Consider the following 22,383-nt stretch of genomic DNA (forward strand, 5'->3'; position numbering starts at 1 on the left):
CCTCCCTAACCCCCCCTAAAGTCTAGGTAAACCCCCTAGCACCCGAAGGAAGCCCCGAGGCTCCCGGAGTCCCGAGAAAAAGGGTCTTTCGGTTCGGAAACTGATGCGGGCCCTAGTGTGGAGGATCGGGCACTTGCGTTCCTAGAGGCCCACAATCGTGTGACTAAAGGGGCTTCACGGAAACGGCCATAACTTTGGCTATGGATCTCTGTTTTGGGCCTACGACCAGTCAAATTGAAGCTTGAAGCAAGGAGCACGTCTGGATAAGTGCCTGAAGGGGACTTACCCATTTTTGAGTCCATAAATCGCTTTCTAAATTGGACTTATGGACATTTTTGTGTTTTTTTTCATAATTTTTGGACTTTGTTTTTGGGTTTGTGTTTGGCCCATGTCTCTTTAGGGTTTCTTTTAAAATTCTGCTTCTTATTTAAGTCTTTCTGATGTAATTTGGATGGTCATTGATCAGTTTAAAGAACTTTCATTTTTCTCTCAAAATTTCGTGTGTGTTTACCGAATTTTGAAGCCAATCCCACGGTATTCATAGAATCTACGTGGTTTGGGCAAGATTATCCTGGGTATTCTTCTAGAATCAACAGTTTTGATCTTTGGTCATTTGTTCGCTGCATCAGTCGGTATCAGAGCCGAATTCCTGGTTCAAAATGCCTCCAAGGAGAAACAGACCACCCGGTGATGTTCATGAACAGGAACTAGAACAACGTTTTATGGCACGGATGGAGGAGAGGATGGATCAAATGGTTGACCAATTGACTAGTCGAATGGTCGAACTGATGAATCGAGGAGGAAACAGGTCTCAAACTCACTCACAAGTGGAAGATGAAGAGTTTGGGAATCCGTTTGGTGATGGTGGCGGTTCGTCTTCCGATGAGAACCCGGTGAGGCAGACAAGGCATAATCGTGGGGCTGATAATAGGCGTTGGGAGGCTGGATTGAGAATTGATATACCAGAATTTGATGGGGTTAGTTTGAATCCGGAGGGGTTCATTGACTGGTTGGCAACAGTTGAAGAAGTGTTTGAGTTCAAAGAAGTTCCTGAAAACAAGAGAGTTCCATTGATCACAACCAGGCTACATGGCAGGGCATCCGCACGGTGGTAACAGTTGAAACTGACTCGAGATAGACTCGGAAAATCAAAGGTTGTGACTTGGAGAAAGATGAAGAAGTGTTTGCGGTCCAACTTTTTGCCCCATAATTTTTAACGATTGATGTACCAACGCCTACAGAATCTGAAGCAGGGTCCGAAGTCGGTTGATGATTATACAACCGAGTTCTACCAATTAATCGCTCGAAATGATATTCAGGAGACAGAGGAACAACTTGTGGCTCGATATGTTGGAGGTTTACGGGTTCAGATCATGGGCTCTGTGAATATGTTTGACCCGGTATCCATTTCTGAAGCACACCAACGAGCATTGGTTTTTGAGAAACAAAACCGTCGGGTGGGCGGTTCATCTTCGTCTGTCATTGTTGGAGGAAGTCCTGGGACGGGTGGTATAGTACCCCGTGTTGTGCCTAATCAACAGAGGCCAACAGGTACCAGTGTTGGACCAATCCCTAAGGGGCCTGGTAGTAGTGGCTTAAAGTGTTTTAATTGTGGAGAGACGGGTCACCGACAATCAAAGTGCAAGAAGGCTGGTAAACGACACTTGTTTGTTGAGCCCGAAGATTGGCAAAATGATGATGTTGGTGAAAATTACGAAGATGTCCCGGTGTATGATGACGAGCCTCAATTCGAAGAAGAAGTTGTAACTGGAGATGTAGGAGTGAATTTGGTGGTGAGACGCTCTTGTTATACACCGAAAGTTATTGGTGATGATTGGCTCAAACATAACATCTTCCAGTCAACATGTACTATTTTAGGTAAGGTTTGTTCCTTCGTTATTGATTCAGGAAGTTGTGATAACCTGGTATCTGAAAAGGCGGTTCAAAAGTTGGCGTTGAAAACTAAAAATAGATCCAAGCCTTACAAGCTACAATGGCTTAAGAAGGGTGGTGAGGTAACTGTATCTAAACTAGCTCTTGTTCCATTTTCTATTGGTACTACATATAAAGATGATGTTTGGTGTGATGTGGTTGTGATGGATGCTTGTCACTTATTGTTGGGTAGGCCTTGTGAGTATGATCGTAATATAGATCATAACGGGAGATCCAATACTTATAGTTTCATGTTTGGTGGTGTGAAGATAACTTTGGTTCCTAGTAAGCCAAAGGAGCCTGTTGCAAGACCTTCGGGTACTCTGTTAACCCTTACTCAGTTCGAAGAGGAGTTAGAGGCGGAAGGTGGCATTTTTGTGTTGATCGGGAAGGAGGTGACTAAGGAGGTTGAAGTTCCTGAGGCTATGGTTCCTGTACTTAAGGAATTTGATGATGTTTTCCCTAATGAATTACCTGATGGCCTGCCACCTTTACGTGAGATCCAGCACCATATTGATTTACAACCAGGAGCACAGTTGCCTAATAGGCCACATTACAGAATGAGTCCTGGGGAGCATGAAGAGTTGCGTCGACAGGTGGAGGAATTAATTTCAAAAGGTCATGTTCGGGAAAGCATGAGCCCGTGTGCTGTTCCTGCTTTGTTGACTCCTAAAAAGGATGGTACTTGGCGTATGTGTGTTGATAGTCGTGCCATCAACAAGATCACAGTGAGGTACAGATTTCCAATTCCTCGACTTGATGACTTGCTTGACCAGATCCGGTGGTGCCACTATTTTTACCAAACTGGACTTAAAGACTGGGTACTACCAGATTCGACTTAGACCGGGTGATGAATGGAAAACTGCCTTCAAGACTCGTGAAGGATTGTATGAGTGGTTGATGATGCCTTTTGGTTTATCAAATGCTCCTAGTACATTCATGCGTGTGATGAACCAATTGTTCAGGCCCTTTATTGGTAAATTTGTAGTCGTCTATTTTGATGACATACTTATTTACAGTGCTACTCCTGGAGAGCATGTCATCCATGTGCGACAGGTCTTGACCTTACTTCGCAGGGATAATTTGTATGCAGCTGTGAAGAAGTGTGTATTCATGGTCCCAAAAGTCTTGTTCTTGGGTTATGTTGTTTCTGGTGAAGGAATACAGGTGGACGAATCTAAGGTGGCAAGCTGTCAGACAATGGCCAACTCCAAATACCATCACTGAAGTACGAAGCTTCCATGGTCTTGCTTCTTTCTATAGGCGTTTAATTCCAAAATTCAGTTCCCTTATGGCACCTATTACTGATTGTATGAAAGGGAAGACCTTTACTTGGACAGAGGCGGTAGAATTGGCTTACCAACTGGTTAAAGAGAAACTTACCTCATCACCGATTCTTGTATTACCATATTTTTCTCAAGGTTTTGAATTACACACGGATGCTTCAAAGGTTGGAGTTGGAGCAGTTCTAAATCAAGGGGGACGACCGGTTGCCTATTTCAGTGAGAAGTTGACGGGGCCAAAGTTGCGTTATAGCACTTATGATGTTGAATTCTATGCAGTGGTCCAAGCTATAAAGCATTGGCGTCACTACCTGTTTCATAAAGAGTTTGTTTTGTTTACGAATCATGATTCTCTAAAGCACATCCGAAGTCAAGATAAGGTGTCCCATAAGCATGGGCGGTGGATGACATTTTTGGAAAAGTTCACTTTTGTTGTGAATCACAAGTCTGGAGTGTCGAATCGGGTGGTAGATGCTTTGAGTAGAAGAAGTAATTTGCTAGTTTCCATGAGGGTTAGTGTGCCAGGGTTGGATGTCCTCATGGAGCAGTTGGCTGTTGATCCTTACTTTTCTGTTATTCTGCAGGATATACAATCTGCGCGGAGGTCTGATTTTCTAGTGCATGAAGGTTTCCTTTTCAAAGGGAATCAGTTTTGTGTCCCTGATTCTAGTCTTCATCTTCAAATCATCAAGGAGTTGCATGGTGAGGGGCATGTCGGGCGAGATCGCACTTTACAGTTGGTGCAATCATCTTACTTTTGGCCTACTATGCGCAAGGAGGTGGATCGATATGTTAAACGGTGCAGAATTTGTCAGGTTTCGAAGGGAACGGCTACCAATGCTGTGTTGAGTTTTGAGCATTCTAACACTCCTATCGTGTACATGCAACCCTATAAACCTTGGATCTATGTTTTCTCTATTATACATGCAAATATTAACTATTCCAAGGGTTCATCCTAACTAGCACATTATGAAGCACCCATACTACAAAGTTCTAGTTAGATGACATACCTTTTGATGTAGCTTGATGTCTTCATGCTTTAAGAGCTTAGCCCCAATAGTGTGGAAGCCTCAAATGGAATCACAAATCACCAAAACACCTTGGAAGAACTTGAGAGAATATGTATCCACACTAAAATCGGCCCACTCTTATTTTCACACACTTGTGCCAATTTTGTGAGCCAAGGACCCCTTTATATATTATGGAGGATTAGGGTTACATCCATGTAAACCCTAATACCCATTACCTTTCATTTACATAGGATCCATGGGTTAAAAGCTCCATGGACCATCCATGAAAGCTTAGCCCATCCTAAATGAACTTGGCCCATTCCATATATATAAGAGTCCATATTTAATTAGTTCTTTTTGATCACTTAATTAATTCTAAATTAATTCTTGATCAATACTAATTAAATAATATGATTCCATATTAATATATTAGAACTTATAATATATTAATATAAATCATAAATATACTATTCTCAAAAGACTATCCATACAAATTGTGCCGGTGAAGTGCAACCCAAATGGACCATGCCGGGTCGGGTCAAGTACATACCAAATATAGTTATGGACTTAGACATTAATCCAACAGTCTCCCACTTGGATAAGTCTAAAACTATTATTGAGTATGACTTAAAAACCTAACTAGCAGTCGTAGCTCTTAAAGCCGCTGTCGAACTCTGACCTTGTCAATGACTTGTCCATTAGATAAGGGATCATATATTCCTCCATTCTAGATATCATATGGACTGAGACATGGATTATAATCATTCTCTCTGTCCATTTGTTGTTTCCCGATTTTCGATTTATGATGACTGACTAATTGAACAAATCAAATCAGTCCTGGCTTGGCCAAGCACTCACATGTGGCATCGCTAAATCATCGAGGGGCCCACAGATATCGCTTTTATCCCGAAGGTAAAAGGAATGGATAAACTTCGACTCATATGGCTTGTTCTACTACTTGTTGAATCATACACAAAGGCACGTTTTATAACATCGAGTTACCAAATGCGTTTTCGTGCAATCAATGTATAACCAACTCATAGTAACAACTCATATCTCTAGGTTGGAAGAATATACGATATTATCGTCTCATGATCACTCGTGATAAAATCCATGAAGCGATTCAAATGAGCGCGGGTTGAATCCAATACTCAGAACTTATGAGCACTCATGAGTGTTGTAGCACCACTTTATCCACCAACTTGGACCTCTACAAACCAACCCATGACAGTCTTGATTCATATCTACTTGCAACATATGACCGACTGTGGATGGTTTGAATAACTTAATCATTCAGGAAGAGCGACTTAGTTATTCTGGAAGTCAAAACATGCAAAGTGAAACACAAGAATAAATGAATCAAATATGGTATCAAACCCTATGAATATAAATAAACACTTTTATTTATCACCATACTGATTACTCATTATTCATTGTTTCGGTTTTATCAACTTTATACTTGAATTAAAAACACTAGTTGTCCCATGCTCCAAGCATGTACAGTATGTTTTTCTTAAACAATAGCTTTGCCATACACCAAGTATGCACTTTATGTTTGTCTATGATCCTTACTTTGTGAAATAAACCAATTGAACATAATTTCAATGATTCTAATTTCACACTCCCAAATCCTTATCGAAAAATGTGAGAATTTCAAATTCCTATCATTTATCGAAATCTGTTTAGATTTTAAACTTATATGCACTGACCCTTTTGTAATGAATATGTACAAAGTCACAAAGACTTGTCAACAGTCATTATAATGTATTCCAATGGAGATCAACTCCATGGAAACTAAGTCTCATATTCAAAGTACATTGCTTTGGACATGCTTCTTGCATTAAGATTTCTAATCTTACACAGATAACTTCCACCTATGTAGACAACTCCATATTCTCATTTTGACTATCACTTCTGAATAAGAGATTCCTCTTTTCAGAATATGTCAATATGGTCCTTCCAAAATTAGCACTATACTTCCAACTGTCCCTGAGCAACCAATCTTTGGTAAACCTCAGATTGTCCTCGACAATTGCTTAATCATTTTAGTCGTATCCAATTCTAGACCTTTTCCCTTCTTAATGCCTCTGGGCATTTGAAAAAATTTAGAAATGACAAATATTATAGCACATGCAATCGATCCTGTACCCAAAGCAAATGGTACACGATTCATGATGTCTCACATAAAGACATGATTCTAGACCAGTCTTTTGCTACAATATTTTTATTTGCCATGTTTTCAAAATTTGACTATGAAGAGGGATGCCGTAATCATAATCGAATTTTGAGAACGCAATATATAGAATTTCCTTAAGTTGAACCAATCCAACATGAAATCATATATATTCTTGACTAAAGATGATTAAGGTCTCAATCTAAGCCTTTAGAACTGAAATGAAGTATATCCTCTCCCTTAATTATAGCAAAACAACTTTTTCAATCCCTGCAGCCTCACGAATTGAAACTTTTGTTTTCTATAATTAACATTGCTAACTTGAAACACTAACAATAATTATCATGCTCCCACTAACATGATGATTATTAGCATAACACTTATGCTCCCACTAGCTTTGACATGTACTCAGAAATCAGCTGGACTTCTAGAAATCAATACTTTATTGACTTTCTTACCAAAGTTCAGATTTCTGATACGAGATGCTTTGATAAAACTTTATCAAAATCATACACCTTTCCTTAGATAGCATGCATGTGTGTCTAAACAATTTCAGAACTATGAAAAGGGATGTCGTAATCATAGTCTCAATTGTTTAGACCTTTTGCCATCTGCTTCAAATCTACTTGGTGGAAGTGTTTCCTCACCATCATTTTCATGAATCGGAGACAAGGATAATGACAAATCCAAACTCATATGGACCGAGCTTATGCAATCTTAACTTCTTGCCACCTGGCAATACATGGCCTGCCATTTCTTCCAAGTTGTTATGCAACCAATTGAGAACTTTCAGAACTCCTATGCAAAGCCAACTTTAACTGGAATGGGTACAGAATATGTCAACACGATAGGTTATAAACCTCAAGTCGTGTGCTAGTGAAGAACCTTAGGTTTTATTCTTGATTAGTTCTTGAAATTCTTTTTAGGATCTTTAAGACTCCCACTATCCTCTTGACATATAAGACTATCTTGCCAAATATTCAAGAGATAGTGCGGATTCTTTATCAAGACAAACACTTCACACAATTGGCCTTAGTTGGTCTTTGTTTTATCCAAAACATCACAACTTACCAATTTCAAATGTACAAGAGTAGGACACTTTTACTCTTACATTTGACAAGTGTTTTAAACCTTTCTTTAAGATATGTCACTCAAGTTACAATCTTGGAGTATGACTCTAAGAATTGTTTTGGAACGAAGTATGACTCATCTTCCTGATCTAACCATTTCAACAATTCATGACTCCTATTCATAGTCATAAGAATGCACTAAGATGACCTTTAGAGGACTAATTGTGATATGATTTCTAAATCATTAAGATGATCACAAACATGATACTAAAGTACTCTCCCATCTTTTTAGATTTGAGAAACTTTTATCTTTCTGCCTAATTTGATTCTTCCCATTCGTTCTGCCATACATTGAGATTTTTCCAATGTTTCAGAATTATACTTAAACTTGTAAGGATAACCATATTTACTAAACTTTAGTAAATCAAATAGTCTTAACGAGCTTTGTGGTGGACATGACCAGTGCACAAGAATGTGTACTCGATCCCTTTAGTCCTTCACTTGACTCACACATCCATGTGAATAAGTAATTAGTCTTGATTTTCCAATGCTTGAAAGTTCTCATTCATCATACTATTCAACTTGCATGATTCCAAGTTTCGGTCCAATTGAAACTTGGGTGATGAGGAACTTTCCTGATTTGGTAAATTTAGACACTACCACAAATGAAAGAATCAAATCCATTTTCCAATATTGCTGTCAGTGGAATCATATAAGCAACAATTTTCCACAAATGCCATTGTAAGGACACTTCAAATAAATAAAATTAAACAATTTTCTTTTATTTTAAAACTTTTCGGAAAAACTTATCCTTACAATCCACATGGAAAATTGTTGTTATCTATTCCTTAGCAATATATCATAACTTCTTAAGCAACTGCTCAAAATTCTAATGCGATCGAAATCCACCTTCGCGATCAGAATCAGCATATACTTCCTTTAAGATTTCTCTCTATTCTTTGATTCTTAAAACATCAACATGTGACCCAGTCACATCATGTAATGAGGATCTCAGTATAGAACTTAACAGAATTAGATAATGGGCTCTACCTGATGTAGAGTCAAACTTATTGACTTTAACATCCTTAGGTAAATTTGGCAGCTTTGCAATCAACGCCCCTTCCTTTGGCAAAATAAACATATGGACCCTTTGGTAATGGGACTATCTCAGACTTAGCCTTTCTCTTTACCATTTGGTCAACCGGGTTGACTATGGCCAATCCCTTTCCATTGGGAAGAGAATGCTTTTTCTGGATTTCCAGTGTCACCATTGTCATTGTCCATAAAGTTTTTGGGAAGTTGATCTTCTTATCAAATTTGCTTTACTGTCGTTCCAAATCATTGCTGATTCAGCAGCACCAAGCAAATAGATATGATCATTAAGGTTCATGTCATAGTCTGTTTCATAGTAGTCCCAAAGGAACTCACTATGTGACTTAGAAAGTGATTGAACATCCAACTTTCTCAAGACTTTGACACCCAACTCTCCCGGCTTGTCAATATGTGACTTCATCTCTAAGATGTGATCACACATAGACCTTGCTTGCCATTAGGGCTTGAGTGACCTTGAACTTGTGGGTTAGGGAGAATAATTGGAGAAGGTGGAGGAAGAGAAGTATGACTTCCATGAGCCAAACTCGGGAAGTCATATTAATTAGGAAAGCTTGGTTTGGGAAGATCATTGTTGTCTAAACCAGACATCAACAATGGGAGAAATTCACGTAAAGTTGATTTAAGTCCTTAATATAACACCCAATATGATATATTAAGGCTAGGACCCAACAAACTATTTTATAACTTGGAAGAGGGATGCCGTAATCCAAGCTATAAAATATTTGAAGGTAGGTGAATGACGATTCACCAATTTCCACCAAGATAAACGAAATGTATTATTAGGTTTTAATTGGTTTTGAAACTCCTAGATTCTTTTGAGATTCATTGAACTTTTCAATGGCATGTTTCAATCTCGAGTGTGCCCTTCAGGTTTTGTGACTGGGATGCCGAGGATCACAAAACAAGGTGTGAAGTAACCATGCAAATATACTTGGTACCCTTAATATTTACCCCTCAATCGATGTGCCGGTTAACCACACACGCTCCAACGATACTATTATAAACATTAAGTTACCCTTTGCCTACCTTGTTAAGTCCAGGTTAGTGTGCCGGTTAACCACACACGCTCCACTAACAGCTTAAACAAAGTGCAAAGTGTAAATTCATGGATTAGCACCTTATTCACATTTTCCTAAGTAACTAAGATTGGGAATTTATAAGTGTTTAGTTACTTAGTATTTATCATTATACTTATAATGAAGGGAGAATTATAGTCCTTGTCCTACCTGTTCGGCTAACGACCCTCCACCGGTCAAGGAAGCGGTGAGTGAGAGTGGACACCCATTAAACTGCCATTTTATAGGCAGTAACCTTATACCCCCCTTATAGACCGGCTTCGTGAATGAGGCCTACTAATGGTAAGACGACTTGCTCTTATACATATAATATATTAAACTTTTAATATTATAATAGTATAAGGGTGTATTTTAGACATTTAAAATACTTGGTGGTTTAATCTATTAATTAAACTAGACTTTTAATTTAATTAAACTCAAACCATATATTTATGGATTAATAATACTCTTTTAATTAAACGCTTTAATTAACTATTAATAAAGTCCATAAGAGTTAATTTGAACTATTCAACAAAACATCATAATTCCAATTATTAAACTCAAAATTGAAACCATTTAATTAATTGTTTAAGTTATGAACCCAAGAGTTTTAGAATTCAATTCTTTTTTTTCATAAAAAACTTTTTCCAAATTCCAAAACTTGAGGGCAAGTTTTGTAACTCTTGAAAACCTTTGGATTCCATAACTTATGGAGTTAAATACTTGTTTTATGATGAAATTTTTCATGTTCCATAACTTAAGAACAAGTTATGGAATTCTTTAAAACATTAACTCTAAATTTTGTAACTCCATAAAAACTTTGAATCAATTTTTTTTTAAAAAAAAACTTTCATATCCATAACTTATGGAGGTTTCAAAACACTTAAGATCACAACTTTAAAAAAAACTTTTGAGCTCAAAAGTTTTATGACAAAATTTGTAACTCCTTAAAACATTTAGATCAAACTTTTAAAACTAATAAAACAATCATATCATTTTATCTTTTACTAAATTTGACCTAATTCAACTCATATAGCAAATGATTCAAATTTTACAAATAATTAGTTTTTCACACAACAAGTAATTATCTTAAAATTTGACAAACGTCATGTTTTTTTCCTTTTTTTCAACTTGAAAATAAAACATTTGCATCAATATAACAGAAAACAACCCATGGCTCTGATACCACTATTGGGTTTTGAGCATTCTAACACTCCTATGGTGTACATGCAACCCTATAAACCTTGGATCTATGTTTTCTCTATTATACATACAAATATTAAATATCCCAAGGTTTCATCCTAACTAGCATATTATGAAGCACCTATACTACAAAGTTCTAGTTAGATGACATACCTTTTGATGTAACTTGATGTCTTCAAGCTTTAAGAGCTTAGCCTCAATAGTGTGGAAGCCTCAAATGGAATCACAAATCACCAAAACACATTGGAAGAACTTGAGAGAATATGTATGCACACTAAAATCGGCCCACTCTTATTTTCACACACTTGTGCCAATTTTGTGAGCCAAGGACCCCTTTATATATTATGGAGGATTAGGGTTATATCCATGTAAACCCTAATACCCATGACCTTTCATTTACATAGGATCCATGGGTTAAAAGCTCCATGGACCATCCATGAAAGCTTAGCCTAACCTAAATGAACTTGGCCCATTCCATATATATAAGAGTCCATATTTAATTAGTTCTTTTGATCACTTAATTAATTCTAAATTAATTCTTGATCAATACTAATTAAATAATATGATTCCATATTAATATATTAGAACTTATAATATATTAATATAAATCATAAATATACTATTCTCAAAAGACTATCCATATAAATTGTGCCGGTGAAGTGCAACCCAAATGGACCATGCCGGGTCGGGTCAAGTACATACCAAATACAGTTATGGACTTAGACATTAATCCAACATGCTGGACTCTATATGCCTTTACTTGTTCCGTCTAAACCTTGGGTGTATATAAGCATTGATTTTGTGTTGGGGTTACCACGGACTCAATGGGGCAATGATTCAATCTTTGTGGTTGTTGATCGTTTTTCCAAGATGGTGCACTTTATCCCTTGTAAAAAGACGACGGATGCAGTTAATGTGGCTCAATTATTCTTTCGAGACATATACCGTTTGCATGGCTTGCCGTCTTCTATTGTTTCTGATCGAGACACTAGGTTTTTGAGTCATTTTTGGCGTAGCTTGTGGAAAATGGTGAACACTCAGCTTAACTTTAGTAGTGCTTATCATCCTCAAACAGATGGGCAAACAGAAGTTGTCAATCGGTCCCTTGGTAATATTTTGCGGTGTTTGGTGGGTGATCATGTGAAGGGCTGGGATCAGAAACTATGTCAAGCTGAGTTTGCTCATAATCATGCAGTCAACCGAAGTACTGGATTTAGTCCATTTCAAGTGGTCTATTATGCTCAACCTCGGGGACCACTTGATTTGATGTCGCTTCCTATTTCTGGTGTTGTTCCAAATAAAGTGAAGGATTTTGTTGAAGGTCTACATGATGTCCATAAGACTGTTCATGAAAACTTGATCCGAGCCAACTCCAAGTACAAGCAAGATGCGGATAAAAAACGTAGGCAAGTTGATTTTGAGGAGGGTGACTTTGTTTGGGCTATTTTGACTAAGGATCGTTTTTCAGTTGGTGAGTACAACAAGCTATCAGCCAAAAAGATTGGACCCGTGGAGATTGTGCAGAAGATCAATTCCAATGCTTATCGTTTGAAGCTGCCAAGTCACATTCGATGTTCTGATGTTTTCAATATGAAACATTTACTTCCTTTTCATGAGGATTCTTCTGATGATGATCCTGTTACACATTCGAGGTCGAATTTTGTCTACCCAAGAGGGGATGATGCAGGCCCTAGTGTGGAGGATCGGGCACTTGCGTTCCTAGAGGCCCACGATCGTGTGACTAAAGGGGCTTCACGGAAACGGCCATAACTTTGGCTACGGATCTCAACCTGACCCACTCCAGCTTATGGACATTTTTGTGTTTTTTTCATAATTTTTGGACTTATGGACATTTTTGTGTTTTTTTCATAATTTTTGGACTTTGTTTTTGGGTTTGTGTTTGGCCCATGTATCTTTAGGGTTTCTTTTAAAATTCTGCTTCTTATTTAAGTCTTTCTGATGTAATCTGGATGGTCATTGATCAGTTTAAAGAGCTTTCATTTTTCTCTCAAAATTTCGTGTGTGTTTACCGAATTTTGAAGCCAATCCCACGGTATTCATAGAATCAACGTGGTTTGGGCAAGATTATCCTGGGTATTCTTCTAGAATCAACAGTTTTGATCTTTGGTCATTTGTTCGCTGCATCAGAAACGCTGCTCCAAGCGAAGCCCGGTTTTCGAGAAAACTCGCTGTAAGTGAGCTACGCCTACGCTATTTTTAATATAGCTTCTAATTAATTATAGTAACATTATTAGGACCTTAAAATAATTATTTGGGCTATTATTATGGGTTATATAAGAGTGTTGCTTAACTCTTATATAATAGTAATAATAGTTAGACTATTAATTAGTCGCGGTTAACGTTAGACTAAAGCCTAGTGGTATTGATACTAGGTTTTGTCAAGGGAAAATTGTTTTGACATAACGAAGTGCTGTCCGAGTACCGAGTCACCACCTTATCAAGTGAGTGCATAGTTACTTTCATCTTACACATAGATATGAAGTATTTTATATAAATTACGTGCTATGTGTGCATATTATCTGTATACTTGCTATCTATGCTGGATGAACGATTTTATACAACTTTTATATGATTTAAACTGTATATGTATTTATATCTACATAATATGTTGGGTAAAACATGGGTAGATGAAATATGAGTTGGGTGATGAGTTGAGAGGTGATATAGACCATGAGGTAAGGGTGAGAGGTGGACGATGTGAGAAGCCTTGTTCCCAAATGCTGGCCCCGTCATCTAGCTGAGTATGGATGACAACCACGGACTATTCTAGACAGTCCAGTGGAACACTAGCAGGCTCGCAACCTGTAGGTGTTGTGAACGATGTGTTCACCCGGTGTACTCTAAACCCTGACGATCATGCAGACTTGGTGCCTAAACCTTGGCGATCATGCAGACTTGGTGCCAAAACCCTGGCGACTATGCGGACTTAGTGCATGTTGTATAAATCCTGGCGACTATGCAGACTTAGTGCCTAAACCCCGGTGACGATGGACTTCGTGCCGATTCCTTAGGATGATCCTTAGGAATGAATGAACGAGGAATAGTTGATTCTTAGGGTAGATCCTTAAGAGTAAAGAAGATAATGGGGATGGGTAATTAGGTTGATTGTTTGATGTTTAAACATAATAATTATATTAAAGTGGGTTGAAAACCCTATGTACTCACCAGGTTTCCCAACCTGACCCACTCCAACTTATTTCTATCACAGGTGTCGATATGAAGTTACATTACACTGAGAGATTTAAAAGAGATGTAGATCACTAGTGTAAATGAATGTAAGTTATGTTTATGCTTATGTTTCTGTATTGACGATGACATCCCAAATGTTTTAAAAATGAATAAAAATACATTTATTGGGAAATGCTTTGATAACGTATTTATCATGTTTTACTGGGAACAAATTCCGCAACATTTTTATTAAAAGAAGTACTCTGATTTTTATAAAGCATAAACAAAATCGGTCTTTTCTGGCCGTCAAAATGGGGATGTCACATATGGCAATATAATAAAATAAGAATTAAATACGCGTCCAAAATAGAATAATAATTAGGCCGAATACCCTTGACGAAAGTCGAAGTAGTTGTGACAAGGATTCTGGGAATATAAGGAGCGCTTAAATCGGACTTATAACGAAGAAGTTATGATCTGTCGAAGTTTCGCGAGTCAACCCGATTCGGCAACGCGCGTCGTAAATTTTTTTTCCGTTAGACTACATTTTAGCCTTACTAATCTAAACAAAAGTCATTGTAGTCGTTAAACCGTGAGCCTACATATAGAGAACGTCCAAATCTGACTTCATTAGAGGAAGTTATGGTTTTACTAAAATTCAGCGTTGCAGTAGACAACCCAAATATCGAATTTTAGATCGGTTGATTGTTAGTCGAAACAATCTAAACAAGAATCGAAGATCTCATTAATAGGATTCCAATGATTAAAAGGCAGTTGAAAACGGACGTCAGATGACAAAGTTATTTATTTTATACAGGCTTTAGTAGTCTCAGCCTATGTAAAATAAATAAAGTCAAAATTAGCCAATGGAGTATAAATGAAAGTTGTAGATCTCGTCGATAGCTACGCGTGGATATAAAGAACGTAAAAAATGGAGTTCGTATAAAGAAGTTACCCAATTTTTAAATTTGAAAATTCGTCGCACGCGTCTGCGCCCTGCACACGACCTTCTAGAAGCCGCGACGACGCTCCAGCCGGATTCCGACACGTGGCACCTCCGTAACACCCATTACGAGAAGGTACATATTTTACACTAAATTTTAAAAAGGTTGGCATTTTTGGTCCGTACGTTGTGCGTACTCGGGGTGTACGCATGGCGTACTCATGCATGAAGGAAGTGGGCCTTGCACGCGTACCCCTGACGTACTCCTCAGGTACGCAGTGCGTACGATGTTCATACCTAAAACCCTAGTTTGAGGGTTTGCACCCTATATAATCCTCTTTATGGCCCCAAGACCTTCACCCTCATCAGCATCCACCTAAAAATCGTCCCTCTAGCTAACCGTAAGTGAGAAGAGTGCATTTTGAGCTCATTTGTGTGTTTTGGTGGTGTTATTGAAGAATAATAAGGTGGTAGAAGGACCTTGGAGCTTGGATGAAGTTTAGATATGGGATTCTCTACTTACTAGCAACCTCTAAGAGGTAAAAAGCTCCTAGCTTGATCATCTTTTCTTATAGATCTAGTCATTTCTTCATTTAGGGCATTTTTGGTCCCAACTATGGTGATTCTTGAGCATGGCATGCTCTTAACCAAATAAGTCATCCTTTCAGACCCAATGAGGGGTATTGAGTCATAAAAATGAGGTCTTGATGCTTAGTTCTTCCCCATCAATGCTCTCGAATGGTCTTTAGGTGTTAAGAAGTTAAGTTTGTTGCTATTAAGCACTTAATGGGCATGCAAAGTCATAAAGTTGGAAACTTTATGACTCTCGGTGGTATTTTGGCCTTGCATCTGCAATTGGGACGTGAGAGCTTAACGTATTAAGCTCTTATTGACGAAAAACGATTACGGTGCTTTCGCCGTGCGTACGGGGTCAACCGCCCGATCACGGTCAAGGCTTGTGTACGCCCAACATAAGAGTTGAGTACGCCCCGCGTACTCAACTGAGTGGATCAAGTTGACTTGTTGACCTTGACCTTTGACTAGAGTTTTGACCAAGTTTGACCTAGGGGTGTTTTGGGTATTTTGAGTTGATTAATTGAGATTAGGTTCTTGGTTTTGGTTAGGTGATCGTTGAGCCGATTTTTCGGAACAGAGAAATATTCTGCTTGCATTCCGACTGAGAGGTGAGTTTTCTTCACTGTACTTGTGAGTCGAAGGCACTAATGCCGACCCAACAGAATATGTATCATGTTATAGGATGTTTCTATTTTGTAGTGATCTGTTAAGATATGCATGTTTATCTGTTTGCTGGTATATTTTTATTTGTTATGCTTATGTCGACATAATATGGTTGGGTTGAGGTTGTACAGCATTGTGCGGTAGCCAACAAACCTGGGAGCAATGCAGATATGAGCTGAGGGACTGATTGGCATGCCAGACTCATACTGTGGGCTCGAGAGCAATCCAGATATGAGCTGAGGGCTCGATTGGCATGCCAAAATCATACTATGGGCTAGGGGTAATCCAGTCTTTTTAGATGTGGACCCAATATATGTTGTTATATGTATGTGTGTGTTGGTACTTTGGGGGAAGTCACTAAGCTTTGGCTTACAATTTTTAGTTTATCGTTTCATGTACTTATGAGGATCTTGGGATGGCAAAGGCTTGATCGTACACAACTTCCTGTTTTATGTCCCTGGGTCTTGGGAAAAACTATGATTTGGAAATAATGCTTTTGAAACAATGACCTTTTTGTAAACAATGTTGATTAATGGTTGATTTTGAAAATTTTAAATTTATTCTAATTTTTGGGGTGTTAGAAGTTGGTATCAAAGCCTTGGTTTGAGAGAATTTGATGAACATTCGTGTGAATCCAGACTCAAACTAGGGAACTGCAAAAGTTTTTTTAAACTGATTTTCAAAATTGTTTTCAAAAGTAAACAAGGAAGGATGTGATGTGTACGATCAGCTGGAGCAAGAAAGTATACCCCAAGTTACCCGCACTGTTATTTGATATTATGTTTATGTTATAACAACATGTTAGTAGTAGTCTAGGGAGCTTCAGGAATTACATGATAGAATTTCCTGATAATTGATGCCTGATAGCCTAAGATTCTTTCTTGTAGGGAATTGACATGATTACTGTAGTTGCTTAGTGTATGCATCATAGTTGTACATAACGAAGATTCTATAGCCTGAGAATGCTTGTTTTAGCCTTATTTCATGTTCTTGTTTGATGAAGGGCTTAGGGTAGAATCAAGTATTCGACTGTCTATAGGATCCATTGTTATGTATGATTAGCATACACGAGTGCTGCAAGGTTGGTGGAAGTTTCATGGATGGGTTATGTGTAAGTACCCGACCCGTTGAGGAATGTCTAGCCTTTCTCTAGGGAGTGAGAATAGGTTATATGTGTATTATAGTGGGTGTTGTTAGGGTCGTTGTGATGATCTTTTGAGACAAATACGGGTAGGTGTGGAATGTAGTATGGGACCGTACTACCGGAACCACATGACCCGTACGCGTAGCAGGGAAGTCACAACCCCTAGCGTTTTGTTGTTTAGAATAGCTCATATGGTATGAAATGCGCTTCATCTGATATTTTATGGTTTATTTTCAGTATGGGGTCACAAGGAGATTCGAGTCAGGAGCTGGAGCGAGTGGCCAGGATATGTCAAGGTTGACTGAGGATGAGATTAGGGCATTGATTTCTTCTGAGGTTGTGATTGTTATCCGAGGGAAGATACTGAAGTTGTTCGGGTCTACCAAGACCACCATGATTAAGTACTTTGATGACCATTATGCTGCACTTACTAAGGCTAATGTTGTTGCAGCTACCACGACAGTTGCGGCCGTTGGGGTTCGTGGAGAGCGATCCTTCCAGTACTGGGACTTCGACAATATGAAGCCCCTGGTGTTCGATGGGGTTCAAGATCTGATCATTGCTATGAGGTGGTTTTCCGATGTTGAGGGATGTTTCTTTACTTGCTCTTGTCCAGCTGACCAGATGGTCAAGTGCGCCCTGAACCTTCTCAGGGTGGGGGCGAACGATTGGTGGATGTTGGTTACTAGCTCTTATACTCCAGAGTAGAGGGCTGCTGTTTCATGGTAGCAGTTCTCTGAGATGTTCCGCACAAGATATGTTCCATTGGTTGAGAGGGAGAGATTAGCCAAGGAGTATTTGGACTTGAGGCGAGGGACTGAGTCGGTGACGGAGATCACCAAGATGTTCACTGAGAGAGCATTGTTTTGTCCTGAGTTTGCTGCTTTTGAGCAAGCTCAGATGACCCGGTACTTGAGCATGCTCAAGACGGATATCCGCCAATTTATGTCTACTCAGTGCTATGGTACACTTGTGGAGTTACAGGAGGCCGCTAGGAGGCGGTAGATTGAGTTGGATCTCCCAACGATGGAGCAGAGGCAGGCGCCGGTCCAGTCACAGCCTGCAGCGAAGTGGTTCAAGGCCGCTGATGTGAGATCTGGGAGTCAGAGGGGTGACACTTGTGGAAAGTGCAGAAATATTCATGATGATCATTGTCGATCTACTTTTGGGTGCCACAAATGTGGCAAGGAGGGGCATTACGCCAAGGACTATCGCCAACAGGTTCCAACACCGACCATCAGGATCTGTTATCACTGTGAGCAGGTTGGCCATGTGATGGCCAACTGTCCTTTGCTCACTGCAAGACTGGCGCAGGCTCCAGCGCCAGCTACTTTGAGGATCACCAATGGGCGCCAGGGTAGGGCGAGCCCCCGAGGGCTCGAGGTCGCGCTTTTCAGCTCACGGCAGAGGAGGCCAGGTCCGCGCCAGACGTCGTTACTGGTATGTTTCCATTTATCATTCTTTCATTTATTTTATGGTATGCTTATGTTTATGTTTCTGATAGGTACATTCTTAGTGAATTCTTTGCCTGCTCTTGTGTTATTCGACATGGGCACGAGTCCATTCTTTGTAGCTTAATCTTTTAGTAGGGATTTCGATATGACCCTTGGCGAGTTGGAGTGTGCATTGCAGGTTTCTATCACCAAGGAACATCGGATTTCTGCATCCAGAGTGTATCAGGGTTGTGTCTTGGAGATCTTCGGTGTGCCTTATCTGATTGATTTGATTCCTATTCCCATGGGGGATGTATGCGTTATAGTAGGGATGGATTGGCTGAGAAGGTTTGGTGCTGTGATTGACCGCGAGAGTCAGCGAGTGCTAGTTCGAACCCCAAATGGGGGAGAACTGGTCATCTATGGAGAGGGTACCAGGATTGGGTCAGGGTTTTGCTCAGCTGCCAGGGCTCAGCAGTATATTCAGCATGGTTGTATGGGTTATCTTGCCTATGTGGTTGATAAACGGGTTGTGGAGTAGGTATTGGTTTCAGATGTGCCAGTTGTTAGGAAGTTTGCTTATGTGTTTCCGGAGGAGTTACCTGGTGTGCCTCCCGAGAGACAGGTTGAGTTTAGGATTGAACTAGTGCCAGGTGTGGCTCTGATTGCCAAGGCGTTGTACCGTTTGGCACCGCCTAAGATGCAGGAGTTATCCTCTCAGCTTCAGTAGCTGTTAGGCAAGCAGTTCATCAGACTGAGTAGTGCGCCGTAGGGAGCACCATTTTTGTTTGTCAAGAAGAAGGATGGTTGACACCGTATGTGCATTGATTACCGGGAGTTGAACAAGTTGACGGTGAAGAACCGTTATCCACTTCCGTGGATTGATGACCTCTTTGATCAGTTGCAGGGTGCATCTTGGTTCACCAAGATCGATATGAGGTCGGGGTATCATCAGGTGAGGGTTATAGAGGAGTACATGGAGAATAAAACATTTTAGACTCGTTATGGTCATTACGAGTTCGTGGTGATGCCATTTGGGCTCACCAATGCGCCTGCGGTGTTCATGGATTTGATGAATCAGGTGTGCAGGCCGATGCTCGATCGATCAGTTATTGTTTTTATTGATGATATCTTGGTATATTCCAAGACCAGAGAACAACACGAGGAGCACCTTCGAGAGCAATGGGAGTATTGAGGCAGGAACGGTTGTATGCCAAGTTCTCGAAGTGTGAGTTTTGATTACGAGAGGTCTAGTTACTGGGGCATCTTGATAACCAAAACGGGATTCTGATCGATCCGACCAAGATTGAGGCTGTTATGCAGTGGGAGGTCCCGAAGTCCCCCTTAGAGATCAGGAGTTTCTTGGGTTTAGCAAGATATTATCGAAGATTTATCCAGGATTTCTCCAAGATTGATGTACCCCTCACTTGTCTGACGAGGAAGGGCGTAGATTTCCGTTGGGGCTCGGAGCAGCAGATGGCGTTAGAGACACTGTGACAGAGGTTATGTGAGGCCCCAATGTTGACCCTTACGGAGGGTGTCGAGGATTTCTTGGTATTTTGTGATGCATCCATCACTGGTTTGGGGGAAGTTCTTATGCAAAGGGGGTGAGTGATTGCGTATGCTTCTCAGCAGCTGAAGCCGCATGAGGCATGCTATCTTACTCATGATCTGGAGGTGGGGGCAGTGATGTTTTCCCTAGGGGTGAGCATGGGTCGGGTTAGGTCGGTTTTGGGGTAAAACCGAACCCAACCCTTGTATTTCGGTTTCTGGGTTTTAGAACCCGTCGGGTTCGGTTTTTGGTTGGTTTTGGTTTTTGGGTTCTTGGGTCGGTTTAATTGGTTTTTGGGTTCAACCCATGGGTTGATGGGGTTTTTAAACCCGTGAGTTTTGGGTTGTAACCCATTTTTCATCAAATCTTTCTAACTTAAAAATGAAACAAATTTATCAACCTAGATTTAAGAAACTTAAAAAACCATTTCAACAACAACATAACATCAAAAGTATGTTGCTAAAAGTTTACAACAACCAAGTTTAACAAGTTTTTAGAAACAAAAACAAGTAGCAGACAACCAAGTAATAATCTCGATTTCACTAAAACAACACCACAACCATATATTTGGTGTAATTTAGTACCAAAATCCACCTCCTTTTGCATTTGACGTATATTACCTTTGACATAGAATGTCAAATTATAACATATCATTGAAAAACATGTAATAATATCGGGTTGGGTCTGTTTCAAACCCAACGGGTTAGGTCAGTTTGAGGTACTAAAACCGAACCCAAAACCCATTTTTCAGTTTTTAAAAATTTAAACCCAAACCCAACGGTTTGAATTCAGTTTCGGTTTCTCGGTTTTGGTTTTGTTGGTTTTTGTCAGCTTTTGGATTTTCGGGTTCGGTTTTGCTCACCCCTAGTTTGCCCTCAAGATTTGGAGACATTATCTGTATGGGGTCTGGTGTACAGTTTACACGGATCACAAGAGTTTGAGGTATCTTATGGACCAGTCAAACCTGCACATGAGGCGGTACAGGTGGTTGGATGTGGTCAAGGACTATGACTGCGAGATCCTTTACCATTCGGGTAAAGCGAATGTGGTCGCGTATGCTTTGAGCCGCAATTCGGTTGGATCTTCTGCGGGAGATATGTGTATAAGGATATCCATTGACTCTCTACTTTTGGATTTGATTAGAGGGGAACATGCGGGAGGATTCAAGAAGGAGAACTAGAAACATGAGAGGAATAGGGGCAATATCGACAAATTTGTCACCGATAGTTGGGGATTGTTGACCCGGTGTGGTCAGGTTTGGATTCCGGTGTCAGGCGGGGTCAGATAGATAGTTTTGGAGGAGGCATATAAGTATCGCTTTTCGATACACCCGGGAGCTACCAAGATGTAGTGGGATTTGAGACTAAGTTACTAGTGGTCGTGTATGAAGAGGGAGATAGCTTGGTACATTGAGAGGTGCTTAACCTATAGGATGGTCAAAGCCGAGCACCAGAGGTCCCATGGAAAGTTGCAGCCTTTAGAGATTCCCATGTGGAAGTGGGAACAAATCACCATGGATTTTATCACCAAGCTACCGAGGACTACTAAGGGTTTTGATGCTATATGGGTCATCGTGGATCGATTGACCAACAGTGCCCACTTTTTGGCCATCCGGGAGAGCTCATCGGCCAAGAAACTGGCCAATGTGTATGTTCGTGAGATTATTGCATGTCATGGGGTTCTGGTTTCCATTATATCAGACTGAGATGTTCGGTTCACTTCGCAATTTAGTCAGAAGTTCCACGAGGAACTGGGTACGAGGCTGCATTTCAGCACTGCTTATCATCCGCAAACCGACGGCCAGAGTGAACGGACCATCCTGTAACTCGAGGATATGTTGTGGGTTTGTGTCATAGATTTTAATGGGAGTTGGGATTCCTACCTACCTCTCGCGGAGTTTTCCTACAACAACAACTATCACTCCAACATTAATGTACCACCATTTGAGCTTCTGTATGCTCGGAGATGTCGTACCCTAGTTTTTTGGGGGGAGGTTGGTCACAGAGTCATGGGGAGGACTGAGGTAGTCCTATATACTACAGAG

The 22,383-nt window shown here is 40.0% G+C and overlaps 1 protein-coding gene across 1 annotated transcript; it reads left to right on the plus strand.

The window, feature by feature from the left end:
* Nucleotides 1-1,223: 1,223 nt before the first annotated feature.
* On the plus strand, nucleotides 1,224-3,509 carry LOC145115322 (uncharacterized). The gene is made up of 3 exons (XM_079051596.1): nucleotides 1,224-2,366; nucleotides 3,092-3,382; nucleotides 3,495-3,509. Exons 1-3 carry the CDS (start codon nucleotides 1,224-1,226, stop codon nucleotides 3,507-3,509), a joined length of 1,449 nt encoding a protein of 482 aa, XP_078907722.1.
* The last annotated feature ends 18,874 nt before the right edge of the window (nucleotides 3,510-22,383 follow it).

The sequence above is a fragment of the Lactuca virosa genome, chromosome 1, assembly GCF_052849685.1.
Source record: "Lactuca virosa cultivar CGN04683 chromosome 1, Lactuca_virosa_CGN04683_v6, whole genome shotgun sequence".
NCBI lineage: Eukaryota > Viridiplantae > Streptophyta > Magnoliopsida > Asterales > Asteraceae > Lactuca > Lactuca virosa.